At 57.2% G+C, this 20,066-nt stretch overlaps 2 protein-coding genes across 3 annotated transcripts; one reads left to right on the forward strand and one right to left on the reverse strand.

Annotated features, from left to right (window-relative positions):
* Positions 1–1,398: 1,398 nt before the first annotated feature.
* On the reverse strand, positions 1,399–5,408 carry ADRB3 (adrenoceptor beta 3). Its single transcript, XM_065659101.1, has 3 exons — positions 4,157–5,408; positions 3,294–3,370; positions 1,399–2,020 (listed from the first exon to the last, which is right to left on the reverse strand). The coding sequence occupies exons 1-2, from the start codon at positions 5,362–5,364 to the stop codon at positions 3,331–3,333; spliced, it is 1,248 nt and encodes a 415-aa protein (XP_065515173.1). The 5' UTR covers positions 5,365–5,408; the 3' UTR covers positions 1,399–2,020; positions 3,294–3,330.
* Positions 5,409–14,601: 9,193 nt separating this feature from the next.
* On the forward strand, positions 14,602–19,546 carry EIF4EBP1 (eukaryotic translation initiation factor 4E binding protein 1). 2 transcript variants are annotated; one of them, XM_065659248.1, is made up of 3 exons: positions 14,602–14,776; positions 17,877–18,047; positions 19,145–19,546. In XM_065659248.1, exons 1-3 carry the CDS (start codon positions 14,629–14,631, stop codon positions 19,177–19,179), a joined length of 354 nt encoding a protein of 117 aa, XP_065515320.1. In that variant the 5' UTR covers positions 14,602–14,628; the 3' UTR covers positions 19,180–19,546. The 2 variants fall into 2 exon arrangements, with proteins under 2 accessions (XP_065515320.1, XP_065515321.1); XM_065659249.1 differs by having other exon boundaries at positions 19,148–19,546.
* The last annotated feature ends 520 nt before the right edge of the window (positions 19,547–20,066 follow it).

The following is a 20,066-nucleotide window of genomic DNA, read 5'->3' on the forward strand; positions in this document are numbered from 1 at the left end:
ATGTATAGGTGTATGTAGAGGTGTGTAGAGGTGTGTACAGGTGTACGTATAGGTGGATGTATAGGTGTATGTATAGGTGTGTACAGGTGTGCATAGGTGTATGTACTGGTGTATACAGGTGTATGTACAGGTGTGTACAGGTGTGTATAGGTGTATGTACCAGTGTGTACAGGTGTGTATAGGTGTATGTACAAGTATATGTATAGGTGTGTACAGGTGTTATAGGTGCACGTATAGGTGTGTACAGGTGTGTATAGGTGTATGTACAGGTGTATGTATAGGTGTATGTACAGGTGTATGTATAGGTGTGTACAGGTATGTGTACAGGCCTATGTAGGTACAGATGTATGTCCAGGTATGTACATGCACAGGTATATGAACACATGTGTGTACAGGTATTTGTACAGGTATGTATACAGGTCTATGTGCGTACATGTGTATGTACAGGTATGTGCATGTACAGATGTGTACAGGTGTATGTACAGGTATGTGCATGTACAGGTGTATGAACATGTGTATGTACAGGTATTTGTACAGGTATGTATACAGGTCTATGTGTGTACAGATGTATGTACAGGTATGTGCATGTACAGGTGTGTACAGGTGTATGTACAGGTATGTATACAGGTCTATGTATGTCCAGATGTATGTACAGGTAAGTGCATGTAAGGGTGTATGTACAGGTATGTGTACAGGTAGGTGCATGTATAGGTGTATGAACACATGTATGTACAGGTCTGTATACAGGTCTATGTATGTCCAGATGTGTGTACAGGTGTTTGCATGTACAGGTCTGTGTACAGGTATGTATACAGGTCTATGTATGCCCAGATGTGTGTACAGGTATGTGCATGTAGAGGTGTATGTGCAGGTGTATGATAAGGTATGTACTATACTGGTGCAAGTATAGGTGTGCGTACAGATGTATGCAGATGTGCTTCACAGGTGTGTGCCCAGGTATGTTCAGGTGTATGTACAGGTATAGGTACAGTACAGGTGTGTGATGTACAGGTGCATATATAGGTGTATGTGTACAGGTGTATGCACAGGTATGTGCATGTACAGGTATCTGAATGCACACACGTGTTTCATGCATAGGTGTGCAAAGCTGTATGCATAGGAATATGCAGAGGGGTGTGCATGTACAGGTGTGTGCAGATGTATGCACAGGTGCAGGGGTCTCTATAGGGTGTCTGTGTGTGTACAGAGGTGTAGGAATGGGTATGAGCACCCAGGGCTGTGTGTGGCTTTGTGTCCTCACGGAGCAGTGCATCCAGGTGTTCTGAGGCTTCTCCAGCAGCAATCTCCAAGGAAAAACGCCATTTCCCAAACCCTGACATTGATTTAATGGGAACTGGGATCCACGTCAGCAACGGGGCAGCTCCAATGAAACCCCCCTCCACCTCCCTGTAAGAGTCCTGCTGCTCCTTGTACCCAGATCCAGGCTTTGGGATGGAAAACACCCTCCTCCAATGCTGCCTGAGCCCGATGCGGCTCCTCCACTTCATCCACCCATCCCTGAGCAGCACAGAAACGTGGATACCTGTCCCCGATGGAAAGGCGGAAACGGGAGGGGATGTGATAGGAGCATAATCCACAGCGTTTGCTCCAGTTCCCCTTGCTCGGAGCTCCTCTTGCTCTCCTGCAGGAGGCTCTTCTCCCCTTCCTGATGGGCTTCCTGAGCCCGGGACGATGGGAATTCTTCGTCCTTCCAGAGAGCAGATCCACGACGTCCTGCTTCCAGCCAGGAAACACCCCGGCTGGGAGCTGGTCCCCATCCACGCAGCGAGCACAGGCACGTCCCCAAGGATGCGCTGCCTCTTGAAGAGTAGCTCAGGAGCCTTTTCCCAACCGGCTCCAGTTCTCCAGCACCAACAGCACAGAGGAGAAGGCTCCCTGGTCCCTGCTGTGACCGCGAGCGCTCCCGAGGGAGCATCCCTCTGCTCCCCACTCACTGGAGGGTCCTTCCAGCGCCGTCACCCCCAGCGCTGCTCCTCCAGTCCCTCTGCAGCACCCGGCCCTGCAGGAAGAGGGTGGGAAGTGATGGAGCATCACCCACAGGGCAAGGCACTCACTGCATCGCTCTGGAAGCACTCACTGCATCGCTCTGGGGGCACTCACTGCATCGCTCTGGGAGCACGCACTGCATCGCTCTGAGAGCACGCACTGCATTGCTCTGGGAGTACTCACTGCATCACTCTGGGTGCACACACGGCATCACTCTGGGGACACACACGGCATTACTCTGGGAGCACTCACTGCATCGCTCTGGGAGCACGCACTGCATCGCTCCGGAAGCACTCACTGCATCGCTCTGGGTGCACACACGACATCACTCTGGGGGCACACATGGCATCGCTCTGGGAGCACTCACTGCATCGCTCTGGGGGCACTCACTGCACTAAATGCACACACTGCGCTGGAAGCACTGCACTGAATGCACACACTGCACTGGATGCGCTCACTGCACTGGAAGCACTGCTCCGGAAGCAGTGCACTAGAAGCACTCACTGCACTGGAAGCACTTCTCTGGATGCACTCACTGCACTAGAAGCTCTGTCCTGGAAGCACTCACTGCACTGGAAGCACTGCTCCGGAAGCACTGCATTGGAAGCACTCACTGCACTGGAAGCACTGCTCCGGAAGCACTCACTGCACTAGAAGCACCGCACTGGAAGCACTCACTGCACTGGAAGCACTCATTGCACTAGAAGCACTGCTCCGGAAGCACTGCACTGGAAGAAACACTGCACTGGAAGAAACACTGCACTAGAAGCACTGCCCTGGAAGCACTCACTGCACTGGAAGCACTCACTGCATTAGAAGCACTGCACTGGAAGCACTGCCCTGGAAGCACTCGCTGCACTAGAAGCACTGCACTGGAAGCACTCACTGCACTGTATGCACTCACTGCACTGGAAGCACTGCACTGGATGCACGCACTGCACTGGATGCACGCACTGCACTGGATGCACTGCACTGTATGCACTGCACTGGATGCACTCACTGCACTGGAAGCACTGCACTGGAAGCACTCACTGCACTGGCTGCACTCACTGCACTGGAAGCACTCACTGCACTGGAAGCACTCACTGCACTGCATGCACTCACTGCACTGGATGCACTCACTGCACTGGATGCACTCACTGCACTGGATGCACTGCACTGGATGCACTCACTGCACCGGAAACACTGCACTGGAAGCACTCACTGCACTGGCTGCACTCACTGCACTGGAAGCACTGCCCTGGAAGCACTCACTGCACTGGAAGCACTGCACTGGAAGCACTCACCGCACTCACGCTGTTCCCAGCTCTCGGCTGCTGGCGGTCAGATGGAGGGACCTGCTGGTGTCTCTCTGCCAGCAAACCTTGAACAGGAGAGCACAGCGTGTGAGGAGCCGGGACCCTTCCCGTGACTGAGCATCCCCTGTTCCCTCCTCGGAACCTCCCTGCCAGCGGCAGCTCTGCCTGTGTGTGCCGGCAGGAGCCTCTCCTGCCCTCGGGCATCACGAGGGGCTTTAGACCAAAGAAAGCTGCTTAAAACCTACAGGAAGCAGAACAACGCAAACCCCAGGGTGGGGGGGAACCCTCGCTGTAATTCACAGACGGTGTAAATCCATGGGAGGGTGCACAGGCACAGCCCTGCCAGCCCTCTGCCCCGGCTGCGGCCACGGGAATGGCCCATCTCCCATCCGCAGGGCTGACGGAGGGTGATGAAATAGGTTCCCTTCCCAGATTTTCACTCTGTCAGAGGCCAAAGCAACCCACGACAGCCCCGGCTGCCTCATTGCAAAAGGATTCCCCACGTTTTTCTCGTTCGAGGGCAAAAAGCAGGAGAAAGGAGGGGGTAAATGCCAGGCTTTGGGACTCATTCAGCTCGTTTGCTTCCCTGTTCACCACCGGGGTTTTCTTTACCCAGGATCAGCAGACCCCATCCTGGCAGGCTTAGGAAAGGACAAGGCAGGAGCTGGACCCCGGTTTTGCACCCCAGTGGAAGCGCTGGGGCTTTAAGGCAACGATTCCCATGCACCCCACGGTTCACCTGCCCTCCATCACCTCACTGCCCCATCAGCCCACATCCCTGCCATCAACATCCCCTTGATTGCACCCCAAAGGGCTGCTCCCCATAAGCCCAAGTGCCCGCAGGTACCTACTCATCAAGCTGTGCGCACAGCGCGGTCTGGGTACCCTGGGACAGGCTGGTCTCCTCCATCCGGCTCCCATCCTCCCCGGGGGCTCCCACTTTGCTGTCCTCCAAGGGACCCCCCGGGGGGCTGAAGGCACAGGGGCAGCGCTGCAGGTCCCGGGACACGGCGTGGAGCCGGCGGTCAGCGCGGCGCGGGCAGCACAGCAGCTTGCGGAAGGCGCTCCTGAAGTCGGGGCTGCGGCAGTAGATGATGGGGTTGAAGGCTGAGTTGATGTAGCCCAGCCAGTTGAGGAAGAGGAAGAGCTGATCCGGCACCAGCCCCCGGCAGAAGACCTTGATGATGTTGGCCACGAAGAAGGGCAACCAGCACAACGTGAAGGTGCCCATGATGATACCGAGGGTCTTGAGCGCCTTGTGCTCCTTGATGGCCAGCAGACGGGAGGGACGCCTGAGCCGGCTTCTCCTAGAGCCAGGGCTGGGGGGGCCCTGCAGGAACCTCATCTTGTCCTTGCCGATGAGCTGGATGTGGCGAGTAGCCACGGCGAAGACACGGACATAGACAAAGACCATGACGAGCAGGGGCACGTAGAAGGAGATGGTGGAGGAGATGATGGCGTAGGTCATGTTGGTGACAAAGTCACAGCAGCGCGGGTCGTCGTAGCAGCGCACCGCCTGCTCGTCCGCCCCGTCCCGCCACCAGTGGTTCATGATGGGCAGGAAGGAGATGAAGGCAGAGATGCCCCACACCAGGCACACCACGGCCCGTGCCCTGCCCTTGGTCACCAGCGCCTCATACTGCAGCGGTGACATGATGGCAAGGTAGCGATCCACGGCGATGGCGCACAGCGTCTCAATGCTGGCCGTCACACACAGCACGTCCAGCGAGGTCCAGAGCTCGCACACCACCGTGCCGTAGGGCCAGTGCCCGCTCAGCAGGATGATGGCCCCCGGCGGCACCACCAGCAAGCCCATGATGAGGTCGGCGCAAGCCAGCGAGGTGACGAACACGTTGGTCATGGTCTGCAGCCGCGGCGTCTTGGCGATGGCCACGATCACCAGCAAGTTACCGGCCACGGTGACGAGCACGGTGATGCTCAGGGCAGCCCCCAGCACCCACTGCCGGCTCAGGCTGGCGGCCCCGCTGCAGTTACCGCCGCTGCCCAGCGCCGCCGCTGCCCCCCAGGCGCTGCCGTTGCCCGCGGGCACCGGGCTCATCTCCTCCGGACCGGGGCTGGCGGAGGGGGCTCGGCCGCTGCGCCCCGACGTGCGCACCCCGCGGCGGCCGCCGCAGCCCGGAGCAGCCCTCGGGGCGGACCGGCGGGGCCGGGCTCCCCTCCGCGCCGCTCCCCGGGGCGCTGCTGGAGGAGGAGCCCTTAAAGGCTCCGGGCGGCCCCGCTCCGGAGCTCAATGGAAGAGGAGCGGGCTGCGGCACCGCCTCCCCCAGCACGGGCACCCCTCGGCCCCCCCCGCTCCCGTCCGTGCGCTCCAGCCCCTCACTGTGAGCTCCAGCCCCTCATAATGAGCTCCAACCCCTCACTGTGCGCTCCAGCCCCTCACCGTGAGTTCCAACCCCTCACCGTGAGCTCCAGCCCCTCATAATGAGCTCCAGCCCCTCACCGTGAGCTCCATCCCCTCACCGTGGGCTCCAACCCCTCACTGTGAGCTCCAGCCCCTCACCATGAGCTCCAGCCCCTCACCGTGGGCTCCAGCCCCTCACCGTGGGCTCCAACCCCTCACCGTGGGCTCCAGCCCCTCATCGTGAGCTCCATCCCCTCACCGCGAGCTCCAGCCCCTCACCGTGAGCTCCAGCCCCTCACCGTGGGTTCCAACCCCTCACTATGAGCTCCAACCCCTCACCGTGGGCTCCAGCCCCTCACTGTGAGCTCCAACCCCTCACTATGAGCTCCATCCCCTCACTATGAGCTCCATCCCCTCATCGTGAGCTCCATCCCCTCATCGTGAGCTCCATCCCCTCACTATGAGCTCCATCCCCTCACTATGAGCTCCAGCCCCTCACTATGAGCTCCAGCCCCTCACTGTGAGCTCCAGCCCCTCACCATCAGCTCCATCCCTTCACCATCAGCTCCATCCCTTCACCATCAGCTCCATCCCTTCACCATCAGCTCCATCCCCACACTACTCAGGACTTTACCAGAGCAAACCCACGCACTCCTCACCGTGCTCAGGCTCTCCCTGGGCAGGACGGGCTGGCACCGGAGGGGACAATGACACCCTGGTCCCCTCACCATCAACATAGGGCTGGTGTCTCACCAGCCCTATTCCAACACACACCACCCAGCACATCCCAGTCACTCTTCCACTTCCGCGCCCCCCAAACCTCCTCCCAGCTGATGCAGGGGAACCTTTGGGTGGGTGCCGGTGTCATGGGGATCCCCACGCTTCCTTCTCTCTCCCACTGGGGAGTCTGGGAAGCACGGGGCTGCTCCAGCCCTATTGCGGTGCCCTCTTCCTGCGGGCCCCTGGGGTCATATTTTCCCTATCAGCTATTTATACAAATCCTGGAAGTTCTAAGGCAGGCGCTCTCCAAATATGGGAGTTTGAAGCTTCAGCCAGATGGGGGAATGTTGGCAAAGAGGGGGAAAACAAGGATGTGTGAAAAATTATCCTCTTGGCATTTCATCCCATTCATGAGCGAGCGGAGCGGGGCCCGCGCTTTGCAAGCTGGAGCTTTACAAGAGTGGTTTCATTTACCGAAGCACCCAGTGAGGGCTTGATGCAACCTCCTTTAGCTCCCAGCCTGGCATCGGGTGCTGGCATGGCCCAAGCCCTGGCCTTGCTGTTTAAGGGTTCCCATCCTCACCTCCACTTCCCATCCTCATCCCTGCTTCCCATCCTCATCCCTCCTTCCCATCCTCACCTCCACTTCCCATCCTCATCCCTGCTTCCCATCCTCACCTCTGCCTCCCATCCTCATCCCCGCTTCCCATCCTCGCCTCCGCTTCCCATCCTCATCCCTGCTTCCCATCCTCATCCCTGCTTCCCATCCTCATCCCCGCTTCCCATCCTCACCTCCACTTCCCATCCTCATCCCTGCTTCCAATCCTCATCCCTGCTTCCAATCCTCATCCCTGCTTCCCATCCTCACCTCTGCTTCCCATCCTCATCCCCGCTTCCCCGACGCCGATGGAGCTGCAGGACTCAGTGTCTTCTCCTGCAGTGTACCCATGGTGCTTTCAGCCCGTTGCACCCCACCATGCCCCGGAGGGAAGGGACATCCCACTGCACCCAAAGCAAGGAGCAGACACAGCCGAAGCAAGCAGCCAAACACCACTTCTGCTGCATTCCCCTGGCACTTACATGAGACTTTTCCTCCTCATCCCTTTCCCATCCCTTCCACGGGCCAGAACCACTGATTCCCTCTACCTGCTATAGGATGGGGAGGCAGATCCAGGCCGGAGATCTGGATCTGCTTCCAGATCAACAGGTCAAGTGGCTCTTTAGAAGTCTCTGGGAAACGATGCTCATATCCCGGATTGGAGCAGCTCCTTTGGCTGTTGCTGCAGGATGAACAACGGGTATTTAAAAACACTTCTCCATATGTAGAGCCAGGATGGATTAGGGCAGATCCCTGCTTGGGCAGAGATGGGTTGCAGGGAACACGAGCTGCAGGGAAGCACAAGGAGATCCTGGTGCCCATGGATGTGTTTGCAGAGAGCGAACGGGTGCCTGAGGTGGTCCCAGACACATCGGAGAGGGACAGGGTCTGCCTGCACATGGTAGGGGGGTGAGACAGCTCAAGCATCAACAGGATCCCAGCCTGGTTTGGGTTGGAAGGGTCCTTAAAGCTCATCCTTAAAGCTCATCCTTAAAGCCATGGGCAAGGACATCTTCCGCCAGACCAGGTAGCTCCAAGCCCCGTCCAACCTGGCTTTGAAGAGCAGCTCAGGGCTGAGCTGAGGTGTAAATCCCCCTCCCGATCCCACACAGAGCTTTCACACGCTGCCGCTCCTGCCTAAGTGGATGCAAAGCCCCTGCGTGGTTTAATCCCTATCCCACCGCCTTATCCATCCCAGGCAGGCTGCAAGCACCCAGCCGCACTCATGGAGTGGTGCAGGTTCACTGGCAGAGCTCTCATTCTAATCCCCTACACCAAGGGCTGATCCCAGACATGGAAAGCAGATAAATCAGTGCCTGGCACTCAGCAGATAGAGGTGAGCCTGGGCAAGGGGTTTTGCTGCTCCCGTGCCCTTCCACCGCAGGTATTAAGCACAGTTTAATCCTCCATCCCTCATGTTCAATGCAGAATGGCCCCTGTGAGCCCACCAAAGCTGGCTGGAGAGCAGGCAGGCACCAGCTTTGCCTCCAGGCATCACTGAACGCAGCGCATTCAGCTCCTGCCAAGGCTGATGCCACACTAGGATTAAAAGAAAGCTTTTTATAGCTGGGAATCTTGCTCTGTGCCCTGGCTGCAGAGCCACTGTTAGAGACCAAGGGATAACACACAGCAGGAAGCACACCAACGGCGGGGACGTGGGATCTCCCTTTTCCCCCTTTGGGGCAGCCCTTCTGAGCTTCCCCATCGCAGGAGAGGGTCAGGAAGCAAATGCAGCAGGAGTGATCGCACTGAAGCTGCCAAAGGAGCGTTGGAGGGGGGCTCTGTCCACCCATGGGTGCAGGGAGCAGGGCAGGGTGCAGGCTCTGCTGCACTGGGAGATGCGGTTACTTTGCACCAGTAGCATTCGGTGCCAGAGCTGTTGTGCAAAGCGCTGCCCATCCATGGCATCCAGAGCCAGAGCAGCGCTGGAGCAGGTCCCAGCCCAGAGCAAAGGGCAGCAGAGGAGGTTCACCAGTACAGTGAGCACCAGCACCAGAGACCCCATGGACCAACATCACCCCAAAGGGCTACATAGGGCTGGTGGGACACCCCCTCTGCAGTGGGCTCAGGGCCCTCACCGCACCGCTGCCTGCACCAGAACAAGGTCCTAGCTCCTTTCCATCCCTCCCTGATCCCTAAATGCCTCCCAGGTGGATGGAGCCGCATCCCAGCCCCTCTTGCCATTGGGGCTGGAATAGCCCAATGGTGAGATGGGGATGCCCTGGGTGCAGGGAACCCACCCAGAGCCATGGGGACAGCGCAGGAGGTGGGTGAGGTGATGCTCTACCCTCTGCCTAAGCAAGAGATGCTCAAGGAGCATCATTTAGCCCCAAATCTGCCTTGGGGGGAGCTTGATGTTCCTGGGGCCAGGCTGGGCTTGAGGCAGCTTTTAATGCTCTCGGCACGGAGACTTTAGGAATAGTTTCCATATCGGGGCCATGGATCTCGCTTTGAAGTTGTTTGGGATCATCTGTCACCACGTTTCCTTGTCAGCACACAAACACGCTGCGATGAAGCTTTAACCCTGTCCCGGGAAGGCTGGAGGAAGCTCTCCATAAACTCCCAGCTCCATAGAAGCTCTTTCCTTGGTAAATACAAGGAGAGCTCTGGGAGCATCAGCCAGGGCTCAGGACAACAGCAGGAAGGGAAGAATCCTGTGTTAGAACAATAAAGCCCATCAAAACCGGGCTCTTTGGCTGGGTTTAGGGTGTGTTATAGTCAAAGCATGCTCCGTATCCCCTTGTTCTGCAAAGGGAAACGCGTTCCACGCATCCCAGCGGTGCATTCCGACAGCATTCATCCTGCTTTTCCAAGGTTTTAAGCTGGGTTTGTGCTTTGCATCTGGGGCAGCTTCTACCCCATCGCACACCCAGCAGCGCCTCTGCCCCATCAGCATGATCCCGGTGTCCATCCCAGCTCAGGGCAAAGGGAGCATCCCGGCAGGCTCCAAGCCTTTTGAGAGGGCAAGTGGCCATCTCACACGCTCACATCCTGTTTTCCAAGCGAAGCTCCTGGGAGCAAATGCATGGATAATGATGAAAGAGGCAGCGTGTACCCTGGGTACCGAGAAGGTCAGAGCCCGCTCCGGCTGCCTGCGCAGGCAGGGCTGAGGTCACGCCATTCCTTGCTTATTATCCCATTCCCACACTTTCACCCTATGGACACACGGCTTCGGGGTGCCAAGGATGGGAATGGGCAGGGATGGTGGGATCCGCTCTCCTGGAGCACCCCACAGGGGTTATGGGGAGGGGATGGAGGGGTGGGAAGCAGTGGATGCAGTTTGCTCCCCCCGTGGCGGTGGGCAGCATCGCTTCCCCCCGGATTGGAGATGGAAGCATTGGGTCTCTGGGGTTGATCAAAGCAGTTTCCCTCTGTGCTTCCCAAAGCAGCCCCAGCAATCCCGGAGCTTCAGCTCTTCCCGAGGCATTGTGAGAATTAGGGAAAGGGGCATGGAGATGCTGAAACCCAGCCAGTGTCAAAGGCTACGCTAAAGTAACCTCAGGTCCTTCTCCTGCCCCCCAGATCCCTGTGCTTTCAGATTAGAAACCAGTAAACCCCATAACAACGCCGGGTTTGATGCTGTGGGGAAAGGCAGGGGCAGCAGCAGAGGGGGGGTTATTCCCGATTTCTGGCATCTTGAACACGGGGGTTTGTTTCCAACCGTCCCCATCTCCCTCCAGCCGCAGGGTCCTTGTGCTTTGAGACGTTTCCACAACCTTCTCCACGGTTTCTGTTTGCGCTGCGGTGATTGCTAAAGCGGAACGGGGTTGGGGTTGGGGGGGGGGAGGTTTGCAATAACATCAGCAGGGATTGCACAAAGAGTGTGGAAACTGCCCCCGAAATCACGTCAGCGGCAGAAATAACGTAGGAGAGGAGAGCTCGGGGGGGGGCAGAGCTTCCCAAGGAGCATCCCCAGGGTGGGTTTTCCTCCTGGATACAGGAGGGTCAGGGGCTGGCCTTAATTTGGGGTGAAAAAGGCTCTTTTGGGTGAAGCCAGGGATGTGGCTGCCATTGGCAGCATCCCAAATGGACCCATAGCTCCACGGAGCCACCGCGGTGCTGCCTCTATGGAGCATCCCCAGCCCCTCTGCCCCGGCACCAGCCACTCGAGCTCGCAGTTATCCCCAGCAGCATCCCTGCTTCCCAGCATCCAGGTGCTGGCATGGCTCCCATGCCATGGTGGTGACTTTAAACCCATGCATTCCTCCTGATTCCCACCTTTTTCCTGTGGGAAGCAAATGAGGAAAAGCTTCCTCCCCACCATCTGCATCCCAGGAGCTCATGGGAGAAGTGGGTGCTGGGATGGAGTGGGTTTAGGGGATGGGATGGAGGGGTGGGAAGCAGGGGATGCAGTTTGTTCCCCCCGTGGTGGTGGGTAGCATCGCTTCCCACTGGATTGGAGATGGAAGCAAGCAGACCCATGGCTCCACGGAGCCACCGTGGTGCTGCCTCTATGGAGCAGCACCAGTTGCTCCATATGGACGCTCCAGGTCCCTTGGAATGGGAGCTGAGCAGGATTCTGTAGCTCCAGCTACCCTCAAGTGCCTCCAGCCCCATCTGTATAGAGCACAGGTGGCTGTTTCCATGGGGACAGAGCTCGCATCCCACCCGGAGCTTGGTGTTGGGTGATTCCCAACTGCTTTAGCTGGGGAGAGACCAGAGGATGGATAAGGATGAATGTGATGGGGATGTGATGGAGCCAGGAGGAGGAAGCAGAAGCTGGAGGCCTGTTTCCAAACCAGCAGCACAGCCCAAGCCCATGAGCATCCCAGTTCAGAGGGACCCAGCACAGCAGGATGCTGAGGGCAGGATGCTGTCAGTGCAGGCAGGGGATGGAAACCTCTCCTTGGGCCTGTATTCCTGCAGCATGGAGGAAGGGCAGCAGGGAATCTGGGGAAGAGCCTGGGATCCATATGGAAGAGCAGGCGAATTGCTCAGGAATACTTCCCATCTCCAAGCCGGCTTCCAGCCCCATCTATGGAGCAGGCTGGAGCTGGATGCAGTGCGGCAGAGGGATGCAGGATGCCATGCGGCAGAGGGATGCAGGGTGCCATGTGGATGATGAGCAAAAGCTTCCCTCCTGATCCAGAGACGCATCCCAGCTCCTGGGGGTCTGAGTCGGTGCCATTTGCTCTGTTTCTGTCCCCCTGATCCCAGGGGATGGGACATTGGGAACACTCTAAGGCCTGGTGAGGGTTTTCCTGTGAGGGCAGGGTGGAGGAGCACTTCCCACAGGCAGGATGGGCTTGTTTATGGGGCAACTTTTATCTGCACGAACAGCCCTTGGGCAGGCAAAGTGGATGTGGGATTGTCCTTATCTCGGCAGGCAATCCAAGGGGAATGTAAACACGGATGGGCTGGAAATGCCACAGCACAGGGACATCCTCAATGCGATGGGCAGCAGCAGCAGCAGCACCCGCGGACCCATCATCGCCCTGACCTCTGTGGGGCTGGAATGGGGTTCCCAGCGATGGGAGAGATGGGGTTGGCTTGGAGATGGAGCTTCCCCATGCGGACAGGGGGATGATGGATGGGGGAGATGGAAGCACCCATCCCTTCTGCCCATCATGCAAGGCTTTATCCTCCCTTTGGTTTAGTTTCTTCCTGCCTGCAGCAAACCCCTTTGCAATCAAGAACTGCAATAGCCCAATGCAATAGGTGTTTCAGGACCTATAAAACACATTCCCCTCCATGGGATCTAAACCAGGATTTAAACTGGGATTTAAACCAGGTCAGTAGCAACGGTCCTGCAATTGATGGTGAGCGGGTGAAGAGATGGATACCTCTAAGAAGCTCCCCTTTCAGAAGGCAATGAGATGATAACCTTGTATTCCATGATGATGATGAAGGGCTTTCCTGCCCAGGAAAAGGAGGTACAGGGGTCCTGCCCGCCTTGGACATCACTGAGCTTAACAAAGGCAGTGAGAACTGAGCATCCGTATCCCTGGTCCAGGGTAGGGACTGCCCATCTCACACTGCCCGGCTCTGCTGCAGCCTTTTGGGGTCTCCTGGGCACCCCAAGTGCTGTGTGGGTCCCCCTTACACCAATGGGGATGTACCTGCAGGTCACGGCATGGAGAAGCACCTCTGAGGGACAGAAAGGATCAGGCCCCCTGAAGTGGTACCTCCAGAAAGGGCATTTTGGGGCATTTTGAACACCCTGGAGGGTTTCCCCCCTTTATTGCAGCCAATCCTTGCCCCCACCCTTGGTCCCCAAGGCACCGAGGGCAGATTCCCTGTTGAAGCCAGGATGTGCCCTTCATCCCTGACCTCCCCACGGCTCCTTGACCCCGTAATGGTCCATTCTTTGGGAGGAGGAGGAGGAGGAAACGGCCGCGGCCGCCTCGCTGGGTTGGGGGTCACGGCTGATGTCATTCCACAGGGCAGGAAGTGTTCTTTTCCTGCCCCAGCTCCCGGTGATCGATTCAGCAGCAGGCACAGGGCGAGCTCTGCCCCCCTGGCACCACAGGGCCCCTGAGAATCTTATGGACACTGCAGCCTGCCCGTGATCCATGGGGGCTTTGGGAAGCGGAGCCCTCCAAGTGTTCCTCTCCATACAGATACCATGCTGGAGAATGGGCTTAGATCCACCTCAGCATCCCAGGCTCCAAAGGGATGAGGTTTCATCCCCAGGGATGGGGCAGTGGAAGCAGGAATGGAAGGATGGAGAGCACCGTGTCCAGCTCCGGCGCAGAGTGCGGCTGCCGAGCTCCATCTGTTGGAGCCGGGATGATGGTGGGGCTTGGGCAGGACCCTGCATCCCACCGCCTCCTGGCAGCTCCAAACCCCTTTTACAGTGGATTCACCAGCACAGCCCCAACGGGTCCGAAACACTGCTGGGTCCCCGCTTCCCTTCCATCCCATGGTGACCCCCTCTGCCTCCATGCGCAGGCAGGGCTGAGCTGCCGGCACTCATCACGTTGTGAGCAGCGCGGTGATGCTGGGGGGGCAAGGATGCTCACAGGTGCTTTGTGCCGGGGCTCATCACCCCTGTGCACCCCAGTTCTCCCCCTGCCCAGCCTGGGGAGACCCACCCCCCCACCCCCACCCCCACCCCCACCCCCCCCGCTGCTCTCCCCCTGCCTCTTTAAACGCTTTATTTAATACCATTTTAAGGAAAACACCATCATTTCTCACTGCCCCATCGGGGGACGACGTGGGGGGTGCGGGACACGTGTGCAGGCGCCGTGTGTGTCCCCCCCATCCCCTTTTGCTGCCTGCCCCCCCGGAGGTGGCAGAGCCATTTGGGACGGGCGGGCGGGCGGGCTCACATCTGTCCCGCAGGATTCACACCGGAACCACCGGGACCCACCGCAGCGGCCACCCGAGGGACAAACGGGGGGGGTCTCTCTAAGGGGGAAACAGTGACCGGGACAGCGCTGTCAGCATCCCCATGGGGCGCTGGATGCACCATATGGGGCGGCGGGCGCAGGCGCTGGGGGAACTGAGCGGTGAACCGGGGGGCGCTAGGACCCGGCACCACCCCCGATAGACCACGCCCCTTAGCAATATAAGCCACGCCTCTCCTATTGGCCACGCCCTTTACCCCGCCCGTATCGCGGAAGGGCCGTGGCGTGGGCCGGAAGCGGCGTGTCCCGGTCCCGGTCGCGGTCCCGGTGTGTCCCGGTCCCGGTCCCGACGTCATGTCGGGCCGCTGCTGCCAGGGCCAGACCCCGAGTCGCGATATCCCGGCCCCCGGCAAGTGCTTGGCCCTACCCGACGGCGCCCCGCTGCCGCCCGGTGACTACAGCACCACGCCGGGGGGCACCGTGTTCGGGACCACGCCGGGCGGTGAGCGGCGGCACGGGGCAGAAGGAACCGGACGGGTCCTTGTTGGGGATGGGGAGGCCCTGGTGTGGTTTGGGGGGGGGGGGTCTCACAGTGACCTGCATGGGAGGGGTGCCCCTTGCTTTGGGGGGGGCTCTTCCTCAGGGTACGGGGTTGGGCCCCCCTTTGGTTTGCCCTTGGGGGGGTCCTGCTTGACCGGGGGGGTGCGTGGGGATTGGGGCTCTATGGGGGCACCCAGGCAGCAGCGCTGTGGGTGCTGTCCCTGCAGGGCTCGTTTGGTGCTGGGGCTGCCATCGTGCTGGTCCCTGGGTGCTTGGGGTGTGCTGTGAATAGGAACAAAGGGGCTCGGGGCGGGGGGGGGTCCCACCTTCTGTTGTGCTGGGGCAGCATCCCCTGGGTGCCTGTGCTGAGGTAGGAGGCTATGGGTGCTGCTCCTGGGAGCAAAGCCATGCTCCCCTCCAGGCTCATTCTAATCCCTAACATTTGCTGTCTCGTCTGGCATAAGCGAACCTTTTTATTCCTTGCTTCATTCCTTTATCTCCCTTCTGGAAGCGCACTGCCGCAGGAATACCTCGTGTCCCTTCCCTCTATCCTTGGTACCGGTGCTGTGCAGCCCTGGCAGCGGCGTGTGTCACTGCCAGCGGTGCGATCCTGTATGGATTTCATCGTCAACCCAGCAGGACAAGCCTCTTTGGGATGGAGGCAGCAAAGGAGGGCTGCAGCATGTATGATCCCCGTTTATCTCGCTGCGCCTCGTGTGTCTCCACGTGCCGCGGCAGGGATATAACATAAAGCTCCCTAAAGGGCTCCTCCATCTAAAAGCTTTTGTGTGTAAGTGTTTGGCTTCCAGGCCACATCCAGCTGATGGCTCTGGGTCAGTTGTGTGTGTTTCCAGCTGCCCGCGCTCCCTTTGAGCGCATCCTTTCCATACCTTCAAGAATTCCCCCTCGATGCGAGCAGCAGGGAATGATGTGCCTGAACCCCGGCTGAAAGAGCAGACTGGATGGGAGGGGATGGAGGATGTTTTCTTTGCCTTTTGTGGCGTCCAACAAGCAGGGTTCTAGGGGTTAATGTGCGGAGGGAAGGGGGAAGTGATGCTTCTGACTCACTTGGGGCTCATGAAGAGAAGCAACTGAAGTTCTTGTGCTGCTTTTGCCTTGTATTCCCCCTCTCTCTGAAAGCAGCGAGTGGCTGGAGCACTTCAATCGCACTTGCGGTAATTACAGGGGGAGATGGAGAGCGACTTCCTCAGCTCTATTCATTAACAGAGCAGAAATGAGCAATTAACAACGTGCAGCATAACGAGCCCCAGGGTTCTCATCTGTCTCTGGGGAGTTAATGAATGCCTGGAGCAGGAGGAGAAGCACAAGCCCTGTTTGCTGGCCTGGGGTGTGTGGAGCTGGCACATCCCCAGCACTCCCGTGACGGTGGTGCTGTTTGGGGACAGAGTGTGCTGCTGCCTGTTTGCCTGCAGGTGCCTGCTTGGGTGCCAAGAGGAGGGATGGTTCAAACCTTATCTTGTGTAGTCTGGAGGAGCCCTCATGCAAACCTTATCAATGCATTTCACACCAAACGCCCCACGGTCAGGCTCCAAAGTGTCACTTGCAAGCGTGCCGAGCCTCTCGCTCCCTCTCTTCATCTGTTTTCTGCTCACTGAGTGCTTTGCATTGCTCCTTGGCACGTAAGCCTGATGTAAGGATCATCTCCTGCTTCAGAAGCACTCGGTTTGGGTCCTTTTCCAAACGTTCCGTGTCTGCAGCCCATTCAAAGCCTGAACTTCCTGCAGAGCAGGAGGTTAAACCTCAAGAATCGGAAGGAAGAAGCAACCCGAGTTTGCTGTGCCTGATTTCAGAGGGGAACTGAGGATTGTGATCCCTGCAGTCATCCCTTTGGCTCCAGGCAGCACTGGGGATGTGAGTGATGGAAAAAGGGCTTGGGGCCAGTGCTGGCTGACCGGAGGCTATTGAAAAGGTGGGACATGAACAAGCTGTGGAAGCTCTTGAGCCGTGTTCCTGATCCTCTGTCCATGAGCTGCAGTTCTGGGAAGCCCTGTTCTCTTCCACAGCTCACAGCCTGGCTGCCTGCTTTCCCCAGTGCTGCAGCACTGGTCCGTGCTGGGTCAGCCCTGCCTTTGGATCTAAGGAAGCAGCTCAAAAGCCATGGAAGTGAAAAGGGTTTCAGTGTTCCGGGATCTCATTCCTGATACCCGCTTACGTTCCTTTATAGCCGTGCCTCAAAACCCAGCGAGTTTAATGTTCCAGGACGGATGTTAAAGGAGGTTGTTTGCCTGTGCTTGTGTACTTGTAGTTAATGCTTCTCAGGGAGTGCCCAAGGAGAAGCTGCTTTTCCCTCCGGCTGGAACAGGAGCAGAGCAGGCTGGCCTTGATCCAGGGAATTTGCAGGCTTCTTCCTGGTGAAGAAGAAATCGCTTTCCAGGACTTCATGGGTTAAGGCTGAGGTTGGTCTGGAGGGCTCCCTTTTCTGTGTGTGGCTTTTGAGCGTCTTCCAATGCAATTCCTTTATAGGGAACAGGCTGTTCAGTCCAGCGGTGTTCCTAGAAATCCATGTGGAAGCTCAAAGTAATGCACTGGAGCTGGCTTGTTCTACACAGGGCAGGGAGACCCATGAAAACAGACCCTGACAACTGCCTGTGGTGGAGCCTTGAATGCCTGGTACCCAAAACCGGACCCCTGGGCAGTGATGGAGAGGCAGTGCCGCATCCTGCCTCATGTGTGCTTGTGCCTGCAATTCCCAGCCTTTGACAACTCAAATGCCTGTGATGTTGCTGAGCAGAAGCTAAATTCAGTTTCTTCCTGTTTCCTTTGGGTGCTGCTGTGACGCCGAGATGGAAGGGGATGGATCTGTTGCGTGCAGTGTGGGGTTTGGAGTTGCGTTCTCTCTGCAGCATTAGCTCAGGTGCCTGGTTCGCACCTTTTCATAGCAAGCACAGTGTTAACGGCACGTGGCTTGCTCGAAGGTAGCATAAAATGAACAGAGTAAGTGCTAAATGACTTCAAATGTGGCTCCTGCTGTTGCTTTACCCCCCCAGCTGTACCCTGTGCTGAACACCATTCGCCAACAGTGTTCTTGTCTGCCCCGCCAGGTACCAGGATGATTTACGACCGTAAGTTCCTGATGGAATGCCGCAATTCCCCCGTTGCCAAAACGCCTCCTTCTGACCTTCCCGACATTCCAGGCGTTACAAGCCCAAACGTGGAGGAGCTGAAGATTGAGAGCAACCACGTCCAAAACTGTGATGAGAAAGCGAGCGCAGGTCAGTGTGTGCGCAAACACCAGGGAGGTGCAGTGCCGGCTCCAGGGTTCACGCAGGGAATGGAGCCAGGAATCCCTATGAGAGTGGTCCCTGAAAACCTCCGGTCGAATCCAAGTGCTTGGTGTTCCCAGGTGATGAGGTTCTCATGGCTTAGGTTCTGCTCTGGTGCCAGGATTGTGACTTTTCAGATGGTATTTGTTACGATCACTTAATGATGCTGCTCGATCAGGGATGGCACAATGGGGGCAGCTGCTGCTGCTGCCTCTCTCTATCCAGGCCTGGTTTGCAGCTCCTTTGCAGTTTTAAGATTAGATTCCAATTCCCAGTAGGATTTGCTCAGGGCTTTTAGGATCAACCAGAGCTGGACATCGCTTCTACCTGGTTTTGACACCAAGCTGTAGGAGAGAGCTCCATGTATGTAGCCAGCCTCCAATACCTGCTGTGTCACTGTCTGATCCATGTACCCATCACCGTGGCTTCAGCAGAAGCTTGCAGGGGTGCATGAGAGCAAGGTGGAGGTTACTCTGCAGGAGAGCAGAGTTTGTCTGCCCCTTTGTACACATCAGCACTTAAATGAAGGCTCTGTAGCAGCAACACCAGTGAGTATTGCTCTTGAGCAATCATCTAATGGCTTGGGTTGGAAAGGACCTTAAGCTCATCCAGTTCCAACCCGCTGCCATGGAGCATCATTGCTGCTCACGCTGGCATCCTGTCCAGCTGCCTGGATACACAGCAAGCATGGGATGTGCTTTTGCATCTTGGTCGCCGATGCTTGTACCAGTGATTGTTATCCTTTACATTGCTTTTCACAAGAGGTAGAGGTAGAAATGAACTGTTTTTTCCAGAGGTAGAAATGAACTGTTCAAAGGGCTTCTTTGCTACCTCTGTGTGTAAGATCCCCTCTACAGACGGAGCTTCCATTTTGCTTGTACACGACGGTTTTCATACCAAACTTGATGGCTGAATGGTGATTTTGGGTCCAAATTGTGCCGTTCCTGAAGCAGAGCTGTTCCTTCGATCATAGTTTTTGTATTCGATCGTGGTTTTGGTACCTAAAGTGAAGCTGAGGACTCATTGGTGGTTTTTCTTCCTCTCAGCAGGTGAGGAAGAGCAGTTCGACATGGACATCTAAAGCACGTGTCCTGAGAGTGCTTTATCCAGTGAAGCACCAGGACCTTGTCTTGAGGATTGCCACCAGCCAGGCTTAACAGTAGCCGATGCCTTGAGTGCCTTCCTGCTTCCCGGGAAAGGCAGTTTATTCCCTTTGGAATGTGTGTCACAAGGATGGAGCCTCAGCCTCCCTATGGGTGCGAATCCACAAGCGCAGCCCCTGCTGATGATGGGCCTTAAAGTGCCAGAGGAGATGCTCTCAATGGTTTTGGTTTCCAGTTTCATGCTTTTTGTTAATCATTTTAATACTGTAAAAGATACAGAAATGCAATACAAGGGAGAAATAAACATCGCTTGGAGTCTCCTGCTATGGAGGGGAACGCAATAAACCCGATTTCCTTGTCCTTTATCCCTGCCAGCAAGGAATTGCCACCCTGTTGGGGGAAAAGCCATCAGTACTGATGCTCAGCTGAGCCCTGCGCTACTGCTTTCCCCTGCAAGGCTGAGATGCCTCAAGGTCTCTTGGCAAAGCAGCTCTGTGTGTCCCCGATGTAATCAGTGCCGGGGCGTTTGTGTGCGCTGGGTCTGCTGCTGCGCTCAGCAAAGCCCATCCGGATGGTCCTGGTCTCACCCTCCAGGGCTCAGGGTGCAGGTTGGAAGTGCTTAAAACCAGTTTAATTGGGGGTTTCTGCTTCCAAGCTGCCTCCTCCTGCCCTCCCAGGGCCCAAACTGAGCCTTCACCTCCTGTGCTGCCATTCCTGCTTCCTGGAACACTGGAGCTCTTCCAGCGCACGGGTGCGCGCTTCACTGGGGTTTTTCTGCTGGGGTCTTGATCCACGTTGGAAGCGCTTGTTCCTCCTTCTTACAGCAGGATTGAGGCTTAGGGGGGAAGAGAGGGTTTAAATGGGA

This window comes from Lathamus discolor, chromosome 22 (assembly GCF_037157495.1).
Source record: "Lathamus discolor isolate bLatDis1 chromosome 22, bLatDis1.hap1, whole genome shotgun sequence".
NCBI classification, from domain to species: Eukaryota; Metazoa; Chordata; class Aves; order Psittaciformes; family Psittacidae; genus Lathamus; species Lathamus discolor.